Raw genomic sequence first — 11,165 nt, forward strand, 5'->3', positions numbered from 1 at the left:
AGATGCGCTTCTGCGCAAAAAAGCCCTGATCGCCATTTTCGTGATTGGGGCTTTTTTGTGCAAAACAAATCTGAGCTGTCTACACTGGCCCTTTTGTGCAAAAGGAACTTTTTCCTGAACGGGAGCAGCATATTATTTCCGCAAGAAGCACTGATTTCTTACACGAGATCGTCAGTGTTCTTGCGGAAATTCAAGCGGCCAGTATAGACAGCTGGCAAGCTTTTCCGCAAAACCACCTGCTTTTGCGGAAAAACTTGCCAGTCTAGACACAGCCTTGGTGTATAGCTTTCTGCAGTTTCCAAGCTCACTTTTCAAAGGTGTTGTGCAAGTTTCCTTTGAGGATGAGGAATAAGAGGTCAGATAGTGATTATTTTGTGAAAAGCATTTACTCACAGGTGATAGGGCATTTTGATCTTTTATCATTTTTTCTTTTGAGAGTTAATTAAAGAACAGTGGTAAGCAAAGCCAGTCGGGCTACATTTAGCCCATCAGGCTCTGTGTGTGGCCTGCAAGGCATTTTGTTACCATTGCCCACGCAGGGTTTCCAGATTCTGCAGGTTCCTATGCACTTAGTTTTTTCCTAATGGTATTACTAAAGTGACACACACGTAAAGCCAGATCCTGGCCTGGGGCAGATGGGACCCAGCAGCCTTGGAACACCAGTTGTGCCAGCCACACATCCAACAACAAAAAACAAGGAATAGTCTGGTGGCACCTTAGAGACTAACAAAACATATCGATGGTATCAAGAGCTTTCGTGGGCACAGCCCACTTCTTCAGACGCTTCCAACAGGCACCTAGGCCAGAGCGCGCTTTGCGGGGTTGAGTCACCAACAGGAAGGGGGAACGCTGAAGACAGGCACAAGGCTTTAGCCCAGTGGTCTCCAACCTTTTTACACCCAAGATCACTTTTTAAGTCTCAGAACAGGCGAAGATCTACCGCCCCGCCCCTTCCTTGAAGCCCCGCCTACATTACATGAGGAACTCTAATGTACATGTACTGTGCAGGTGCGCAGTTCAGAGAGGGCTCCAGAGCTACTCTTAGAGCCCCTGAGATCTACTGGTTGGTGACCAGGCAAGCCCATCACACCAGCCAAGGGCAGCGCGCAGCTGCGTCTAGCGACAGGAGAACGGGATTCAGGAACCCTCCACGCGCACCAAAAGGAAACCGCTGTTCAGCGCCAAGGCAGCACCGCGGCGCCTCTCCCACACCAGGGCGCGGGCCAGCGCAGAAAGCTCCACAGCGGCTCGGTTCTGCCCGGCGGCCTCACGCACCGCCGCCCTCCCTAGCGCGGGGAGCGCGCGCCGCGTTCCTTGCCTGGGGCACGAAGGGAGCGCGCGCGTCGGACGTTGGGTGTCGGCCTCGTCGCCCCCGCCCCCTACTCTTTCTTCCTTCCTTCCGGCCGCCATCTTGCGCCCCTCCGCGTGTGTGCGCTCGGTTCCGCGCTCCCCGCCGCGGCTCCTCGCCCTGTCCCCTGCTAGGACAGCGCCGCTTCCGTCCGGGAAGGTACAAAGGGGCCTGGGGGCGGTTAGGGGTTGTCTCGGCCCGCGCCGCTGGACTCGGGCCTGTGAGTTGTTGAGGGGGGAGAAGACGCCGACGGGTTAGGCCGCTCAGGGCTCTGTAGTTGAGGAGCGATACGCGGGGGGGAGGCGAGGCCTGGCCCTGTTGCCGGGGAAGGGCTGGGAGCGGCGGTGGTGGGAGTTACTGGGCGCCGAGTAAATAGTCCCGTCCCCAAGGAGAGATCTCGAGCCCCTGTCTCCGTTCCCTGGTTCGGCCTCTGTCCCAAGCCCCCTCGCCGGGGTGCGGCCGGAATGGTAGGTGGGGGCAAGGGAGACCTCTCCTAGCTCTTGAGAGAGCGGGGGCCTGGCCGCATTGCAGACTCTGCCGCGCGGAGCCCCCCCCCGCCCCCCCAGCGAGCGGAGCGGTGTGCGAGGTGGCCTTACTGTCCTTTCTTTTTAGATGAAAGAAACGATCATGAATCAAGAAAAACTAGCCAAACTCCAGGCTCAAGTGCGCATTGGTGGAAAGGTAAAGCACAGCTACTCCATGCGAATGGGCACAAAGCAGCACGCTTGGCTCTTCAGATCTGTCTAACTGTACTGTTTTATCTTGGCAAAGTATGGATGTTCTCTAACTAATGCAGTAATCTGTTAGTTATATATTTTCCTGCAATCTCTTGCCTTGGAAATCTAGCCTGTTTTACTTGTGTATGTATATTGTGTGTGAGTATCTGCTTCTAGGTCAGCAGTAAAAATAGAATGGAAATTCATCTAATTGATTTTTGGAGACCTCTGGCAAAAGTAAGCCTGATCAACTCTCACTAAAAGTTTGTGTAGCTCATAATTTAGACAACCTTGGGATTTTAAAAAGTGAAATATACATTCAGTTTAGGTGCTTTCATAAAAGATACCACAGATACTGGAACAAGTGCCTTGTTTTGATGTTAGTGATGCACAGGAAAACATTTCTGGATTCATGCTGGCTGAATTAAAAACAAACTTGCAATTAGTTTTTGAAATAGGTCTGTTTGTAACCTAAATCTACAACTATTAACTATGTAAGCTTTTAAAAAAATCATTTCAATACATTTTAAGGGCGGTTTTCAGGAAAACTGCATATTACCTTGACTGTGATATTGTACATGTGCAGTATAAATCCTAGAAGTGATGGAGGGAAGCTGTTGAAGGCTATGTAATACACTCACCTTTGAGGGAACACATCTGTAGAGCTTTCTTTAAAGACAAATTTTGTCTTCCTTTTGAAGGAAGGGTATTATAACATTTGGTGCAGGATCATGAAATAAAACATTCAGATAGTGGACTGTGTAGATATACAGATTATAATGAAATAAATGGGATTTTTCTGCATGAATCATTTAAGTAACATAACAATTACATCTGGTTTATAAAGCACACAAATGGTTGTGTCATGTTAATGAGACTTGTGTTTCTGGTTACATGCTTGGTCCGGATAAACCTGATGTGGCAGAGCTGGCTGTAGACGTTATTCTAGTCACGTACACGTGCACACCTAGTTTTCTCCAGATTACAGTTTGTGCACTGTAGTGTTAAGAAAACTGACTGCATTTGTAAGACTTGTAGCTGCTTTGTGAATATAATTGAAAACAATGAAAGATTAATTAATGTTAGAAATGCTACAGTTCACAGTCTCAAATTGGCATGGGAGAATTGGGGCAGGAGGTAGTGCTTGAATTTGCTGTTTTTTAAAATAGATTGGGATTTGATGGTGTCTAATACTGTCTAAAGTACTTTATTGCAAATTTCTACTTCACTCACTTGGTAAAAGTACTATTTTAGTCCTAGGGAAAAATTAGTTTAGCTAATCATGAATAGAATGTACCTTGACTAGAACATTTTCAAGGCTGTTTTGTAAGACCGCTTTCAGTGAATTGTTCCATTTCTAGCTTTAGTAAAATTTCTTTCAATTTATTTGGTTGAAGTTTCAGGTTTATTGTGCCACTGGATGACCCTATTATAACTTACATTTTTTGCCTAGGATGTAGTTTGCCATTTAGCAAAGACACTTAATTTTTTACATTTTATGTTATGGCAGGGTTGCTCAGATGCATTTCTCAGTGTTCCAGACAGTCTGTAGCAGCCACTCATCTTTAATACATAGGTGGAGCCCTATGTATTGTGCATGTCTCAGCATGTTCAAGTTGGATTTAGTGTCAGATTTGTAATCTTCAAATTTGTAAAGATGAAAGCAGCTGCTATCCACTTAATGGAAATAAAGTATGAGACTCAGATGGCAGACAACTCAATCAAATATGTACAGTTTTTTCTTTTTGATAGGGATGTGAATGATTAGTCAGCTAGTCACTTGTCACTCCTTCCCTCCCTCCTCCCACCGCTGCCTCTATCAAAAAGAGGCAACAAGTGAGGGAGAAGGGGGGAAGAAGGTGCTTCAAAGTGGCAGCGCCATGTGGAGCCTGGGGTCAGCTGGGAACTCCCAAGCTCCATGCAGAACTGCCACTTTGAAAGGCTACAGGAAGCACAGGGCCAACGGGACTGCTTGAGTCTCCAGCTGGCCCAATGTTCCCTGCAGTGCTTTCACCTTTAAAATGTAGCAACAGCTCTTATCGACTAATCAAATAGTTGATACAAATTGCATTGACTATTCGATTAGCCAGTTTATCTAAATTTAACATCCCTACTTTGTTATGGACTAAGTCACTCCAAATGAATTTGACACGTTGTAACCTGTTGTGAATTGGTAAGTTGGTAGATGTCTCTGCAGACCCTTTTTTGGTCCAGTTCATGCAAGGCATGACTTTCTAAAGCTATTAAAAAGCTCTGTTTTGAAAATAATAATGTAGTCCTGCCAGGCTGATAAAAGCTTTTTTTTTTAGTTACTCCTTACATGAAAGGTCACTCTTCTGGTGTGACTTTCAAATTGCTGAAGTGAGCTGGGTTCAGACTCTAGGCAGGAAAAGAGTTTCAGGATGAGATTCCTTCCTAGAGTTCCATCTTAATGGGGATACTACTGTTCTTTCTATACCAGCTTTTCCATCCTGGGGAGACCTTTCTCCATAAACAATTTAAAAAGAAGCTGGAGTTTTTGCTAGACATGTAAAAACCCAGTTAATCAGTTACCTAACATTTAACCAGTTAACTGACCAAGCAGGATCCAGGCAGGAGACTGCTTCAGCCCAGCTGGAGCAGTTCCCAGTCTGCAAGGCTCCCAGCCCCACACTGGGGCTAGCTGCTGGCTCGCAACCCCTGTCTGTGGCAGAATCCTTGCGAAGTTGGAGTAGCCCCCTGCCAATGGCAGGTGGGGAGTAGCTCCAGTCCCCACCAGTGCACCTTTCACATCCCTGTTTTTTATTTGGATAGAGGCAGCGTCTACACTGCAGGCTTCTTGTGCAAGAAGCCTTTTGCACAAGAAGTTTTTGCACAAAAATTCTTTCGCAAGAGCACGTCCATGCCTCAAAGCTCATCGCTTTTGCGCAAGAGAGCGTCCACACTGCATGGATACTCTTGCGCGAGAAAGTTCTGATAGCAATTCACAGAATGGCCATCAGAGCACCAGTCCTTTTTTGGACAAGGAGGTTTACCTACACCGGAAAAAGGCCTCTGTTCTGCTGTTTACTGCCGATGTATTTGCGCAAAAGGGCATTGAGGTGTGGACGCTCTGCAGGTTTTTGCACAGAAACCTTGCAGTGTAGATGTAGCCTAGGAGGACAAGGAACAAGGTGAATAAAGCCAGCAGCTGTTGCACTCTTCTTCAAGGGCAGCTGATGCTTTGTGATTGTATTAGAAGCCAAAAAGTGGCACTGCTGCTGATGTAGAGAACTGCTGTCTTGCCCCTGTCAAAGAACAAAGCACAAAGCTAGAGTCCTTGTTTGGGAAAAGTTGGCCCCTCAACAAAAGAACTCCTCTGCTGGTGACTTCTTAGTAAATGGGTGCAACCTAGAATTCAGTTCCATAGTACTGTTGTTGACATGTAAAATATATTATTTACCGAAACAGAAGACAGATCTTAATCTCTGTTAGACATAGGCATCATCTGCTCGGGGCAAGTTTCTCTGTGTCTGAGTGACATATTCCTGTGTAGTGCTGTATCATCTCTTACTGTTCTTGGGATTTCTGCATTTCTTTCTGATGAATACTTTTTGATTTCTGATAACTGGAGGAAATCTTTCTTATACTCTCCTTTATTTAAAATATATCTTCTTCGAGTGTCTATCCCTTAATTTTAAATTATAAAAATGTCAGAATTTTGATATAATTTGGTAAACTTTCTAGGTTTCTTAATCTCCTTTCTAGAAATGGTCCTCTTGGAAAGAGGATTTGATAGACTTTCCATAGAGTACACATGGCAGATCTTTAAAGTGTGCAAAGATGGGATTTTTGTTTTGTTTTGAAATCTTCAGCCCCTGATGTTGACTTAACTGTCAAGATAGATATCAAATTTACAAATTCCTATTTTTTGACACTGTCATCCCTCCTGTGAGTGATGTGTGAAATTAATTTGAAAACTGATCTAGTACAAGTATGTGTGTAACATGCATTTTTTTTCTAAAAAGGGTACTGCCCGCAGAAAGAAGAAGGTTGTCCACAGAACAGCTACAGCAGATGACAAGAAACTTCAGTTTTCTTTGAAGAAATTGGGAGTCAACAACATCTCTGGTATTGAAGAGGTAACTGTTTTATGGAAAAAAACCTAAAACTAGTCTTTGAGATTTTTTTTTTTATATCTACTTCTAAAAATACTCTGCAACTGTTAGAATGTTGCAAGTAAGACTTGCACTTGAACAAGAGGTTTACTTATTTAAGTTTTCTATTGAAATGAAATTGTTGTTTAAAACTTAACTGTTTCAATATGATTTAACTTTTTCTTGCAGGTAAATATGTTTACCAACCAGGGAACAGTCATCCATTTCAACAATCCTAAAGTTCAGGCATCTCTGGCTGCTAATACTTTCACTATCACAGGCCATGCTGAGACAAAGCAGCTGACAGAAATGCTTCCCAGCATCTTAAACCAGCTTGGAGCTGACAGTCTGACTAGCTTGAGGAGATTGGCAGAGGCTCTACCCAAGCAACGTAAGTAGTAACCTCACTATGTTTTTAATAGATTTACACTGTTTATTTGAATCACAGCATTAAACTTCAAGAGTAAATGTTTTACTGTTCCTCCCATATGCTAATAAATGTAATCAAGAGTTACTTAATTTGCTGATCCTATTTGTACATCTGTTTCCTATGATCTCTCTAGATTTAAAAAAGTTTCCTGCGGGATGACAGGCAGGATGCAGGACATCACTCTATCTCTTCCCCTTTGCCCAGTGCTTGGAAGCCAGGGCTTCCACCATGGCCTCCCCAGTGCTCCAGGGGGAGATGGGGCTGCTGCACCACAGCCTCATCCCTGTCCTCCTTCCCTCCCCCCAGGCTGGAGGGGGTGTGGGAGAGCTCGGGCTGGCTCCGTATTTGGAGTGACTTGGCCTAAGATTATCAAGTCTGCTCCAACTGGGCTCTCTTCTCCCTTTTTTGGTTGGCGAGTTACGGTTGTCTGATCTATGGTTGGAGGAGGGTAGTGATTCCCTGCTGTTTTCTGCTGTAAATTCTGATGTGGATGAGGAGGTTACTGGATCCCCTCTGATGGCATATAGCAGTGTTTCCCAATTGGTGCTCTGTGGAACCTTGGGGTTCTGCGGAGCAAAACTAGGGGTTCCCCGAGGAGCTGGCACTTCCCCCGCCCCCTCTGAAAAAGAGCTAGCCAGCAGAGCAGAGGCATGGGCGGTGAGATGTGTGGGCTCCTGGTGCCCATGCTCCAGCAATATTTGGAGCTGGAGCGGGTCCACTGTTAGTGGGCGCCACCAACCACTTTCCAACTAAAGGGTTTCTTTTCTCATTATCCTCCCATTAGAGTTGAACATGTTGACACCCTAAATGACTTCTGTCCCAGACAGAATTAAAATGATGGGGGCAAAGTGGGAATGGAGGCATGCACAGAGCCCTAGCCATGGGGCAAAGAATGAGGGACCTGGTATGATGGTTAACTGATCAGCCTGGGCTTATGGGTTAACGTACATGGTCCTACTGCTGCCTCTGTTTCAAGCCGCCTCCCTGCACAAACCGGATTTTTCCCTCCCCTTCCCTGTTGTTGCTTCTGTGTTTGCAGTGAGCCAGCTTAAAAGCCTCCCCAGGAACCATCTCCCCACACCTGTAAAGGGGGCAGAATGGGGAGGCTGGAATATGTGCAGGTGGAGAAGGGAAGAAGAGAAGTATACACAGGGCCTCTGCATGGAGAAGGAGAATAGGGGATCCTGGAATGGAGGCTACAAAGAACCCCTGCCATAGGGGGAGAGGTGTACAAGGGGGCACAGAGCTGCCAGAATTCAGGATTTTGGTGTGGGATGAGGGCACAGCAATTCTTGGCAGGGGGAAGATTAGGGTGAATTGCAGGGACTCCTTGGAAAAATAGGTGATGGGGGAAGGTGGCACAGAGCTTGTGACTGGGAATTAAAAGATGCAAGGAGCCCCTGGTGTATGTATTAGGGATGTTAAATAATGGTTAATTGAATAATCGATTATGCTCATTAATTCTTATCAGTTACTCATTTGTTCTATAGTCCCCAGTGGTGGATGAATGAGGCCGGAGAGCACTGGCTGCTGGCCCAAGGAGCCCCGTGCCACTCAGTGCTGCTGGCTCTGTATCAGAGGCAGCAGCGTGGGGTGCCAGGAGAGAGCTGGTCTGGGAGGGGAGCCAGTCTGAGAGAGGAGCCCTCGCAAACTGGCTGCCTGTTGCCCCATGCTGCTGTCTCTGATACAGAGGCAGCATTGTGGGTTGGCAGCAGCCCCTGTCCAGGGAGGGAGGGCTGAGCTCCTGGACTTGGTACAAGGCAGAACTGAGCTGGGCTGCCTGTCTGCCTGTCTCTGAATACACTTTAAATGCAGAGCTGCAGTGGGGGTAGGTTCCAGACCTGGTGCGAGCCAGGACTGATTCGGGCTGTTGGCCAGCCTGCTAAAAGATTTACGGGTGGGTGGGTGGGTGGGGGGGGGGGAGAATGTGTGTTTGTCTATAACATTAACCGATCAGCTTTTGTTTGATTGATCAGTTAATTGACTACACTGTTACATCCCTAGTATGAATGTAAGCTGTCAAGTTTTGACTCCCTAGTAGCTTGTTCTCAATACTGATTTAAGATTTTGATTTTGAACGATCAAACCCAGAATGTGTTGTCCCCGTCTCTCTTCCCCTCCCCCCTCTTGAGGTGGGATATTTGAATGAACAGTTTCCTTTCTGGTTTAAATAGCAGAAGGCTTCTGATGCAGGATGTTCTTGATATTTGCTTGGGGCTTGAATTCACTTCCTACCTTGGTTTCCCAAAGGGAGGATTTAGTGATTTTTATTTTATTTTATTTTATTTTTTTGAGACCTGCTGTGAAGTCATCCCACTCTTCCAGACTTTCCAGGTGAAGAGTGGGCTCATTAAAGTGTTCAGAAATTTGAGTTAAGAAAACTATTAAAAAATTCTCTTTTTATGGTCTCCATATATAAGCACAATTGGCATTCTGTAATTTAGAGTCTGGGATAGAACAAATGCATTATCAATAGCTCAAGATAGTATTTTATTCTGGGTAAAAGCCCAGTTTTTGCATTTGTAGATCAAAATTATTATTCACACAAGCTGCTTAATTTGTAATGTTGATTAAAATTAAGGGGAATCCTGTGCGTCTGGCTGCATATCCTTAACTGAAAGAAGCTTATATTGTTGTAATAAGTTGACCAGTAAAATTGTTGTAGCATGTGTCCTCTTGTGAAGAGATATGAAGTAGCCAAAAGAATATATACTTGCTGGGGTGTTATTTCACAATTACGTGATAAACTTGCATCAGACACACTTCCCCTTGCTTACTATGTATTTCAAGTGAACGTTAAAACCGCAGTTTGGGCTTTATTCCAAAAATAATCGCTTAATTTTGAGATTTTTACAAATAATAGGTCTATTTTAAATTACAAGTTTATGTAATTACAGCTGTGGATGGAAAAGCACCACTTGCTACTGGAGAGGAGGATGATGATGAAGTTCCAGGTAAGAACAAAGAAAGTAGAAACTGATGAAAAGGTCTACTGCCCCATAAAATACATACATAATGTAGAATTGAAGCCAAGAATTTAGTATGATTTTAAAAAAAGGATTTAAGTGTGTGACAATGAGAATTTGGGAAAGAAAAACTGGTAAGGGGATTAGTCAACCACTAACTATTAAATTTCCCTTTGGGGAAGCTATTCTGTGGTAGAGAACTATGAAATTTCTTACACCTTCTTCTGAAGTATTTGGAATTAGCAGTTGTCAGTGTATGAGACTAATAAGGCTTTTGGCTTAGTCCAGTACATTTTTGCTTTTGTAGAAATAATTGTATCTGCAAGTTTTTAACTTTACATACTGTCAGTATATGTGATCAAAGAATTGGCCTAAAACATACCACAAGTGTACAGAAGAAACTTCTCCTTCCTTTCCTTCTTCATGTCATACCATACTTGTATGGTATAACACACTTAACTGCTAAGTCCAGCATTGGCTGTTGAAGACAGCATTCATATGATGGTAGTAGTTCATCTACCCCAGAGTTTTGTGAGACATATTTTCATGCAGAAATTGTTTCTTTGTAAATGCTAACGGTATAACCTCTCACAATTAAAATAATTGACTTTAAAGTAAAATCTTGTCTGACTTGATATATTTGACAATGTGAAAAAGATGCTTTATTGATGCTTTGGTTTCAGTGTGTACTTTTCTTTCTTTCTAGATCTTGTTGAGAATTTTGATGAAGCTTCGAAGAATGAGGCAAACTGAACTAAATGTCACTTTCTGAATAAAATTTAAAACTTGAAAAAGCTACATGGAGCTGCTATTTTATATTGTAACTGCTTTTATTTGTAATTTTTTGTATTATGTTTACTGATCTCATGAGGTCTAAAATCTGTAATATTTGAAACTCCTTGAACTTTGCAGCTCTTTTCAGTTATTGCTTGTACACAACATTATCTTTGCAACCTGGTTGAACTGAACAAACCTAAAAATTAAGTGAAAATCAAATTGCTAACACCGTCTCTGCCTACACAGTTAATTTTTTGAGTGACTTGTATACAAGCAAATACCTGGCTTTAGTGGATTTTGGCATATAATAAAAGATGTAAAATAGACTTCAGTGTGGCTTTTATTAAAAAAAAACAACCAGATATTTTAATTATTGAATAGTTTGGCTAAATCTTGAATAATCTTATTTCTAGAAGATCTTGCTTCTTTGCAAATCCTCTTCCAGTTGCTGTGTGTCAGGCTACTTCTTCACTGGCAACTTCTTGCACAAGAACTCTTTTGCGGAAGAGTTCTTGTGCAAAAACTCTTCCAGAAGAGAGCATCTACACTGGCATATGCTTTTGCGCAAGAGCATCCATGCCAGTGTAGATGCTCTCTTGCACAAGAAAGCTCTGATGGCCATTTTAATCAGAGGGCTTTCTTGCGCAAGACATTCATGTTGCCTGTCTACATTGGCCTCTTGTGCAAGAATAGTTGCGCAAGAGTGCTTATTCCTGAGCCAGGAGCATCATAGTTCTTGCGTAAGAAGCCCTGATTTTATACAGTAGAATGTCAGTTTATTGCACAAGAACACATGGCCAGTATAGAGAGGCA

At 43.7% G+C, this 11,165-nt stretch overlaps 1 protein-coding gene across 1 annotated transcript; it reads left to right on the plus strand.

Annotated features, from left to right (window-relative positions):
• The first annotated feature begins 1,127 nt into the window (after positions 1-1,127).
• On the plus strand, positions 1,128-10,678 carry BTF3 (basic transcription factor 3). Its single transcript, XM_075932253.1, has 6 exons — positions 1,128-1,507; positions 1,961-2,029; positions 6,051-6,164; positions 6,369-6,570; positions 9,507-9,563; positions 10,282-10,678. The coding sequence occupies exons 2-6, from the start codon at positions 1,961-1,963 to the stop codon at positions 10,326-10,328; spliced, it is 489 nt and encodes a 162-aa protein (XP_075788368.1). The 5' UTR covers positions 1,128-1,507; the 3' UTR covers positions 10,329-10,678.
• Positions 10,679-11,165: the final 487 nt, after the last annotated feature.

The sequence above is a fragment of the Pelodiscus sinensis genome, chromosome 6 (genome assembly GCF_052426305.1).
Source record: "Pelodiscus sinensis isolate ZL-2025 chromosome 6, ASM5242630v1, whole genome shotgun sequence".
Lineage (NCBI taxonomy): Eukaryota > Metazoa > Chordata > Testudines > Trionychidae > Pelodiscus > Pelodiscus sinensis.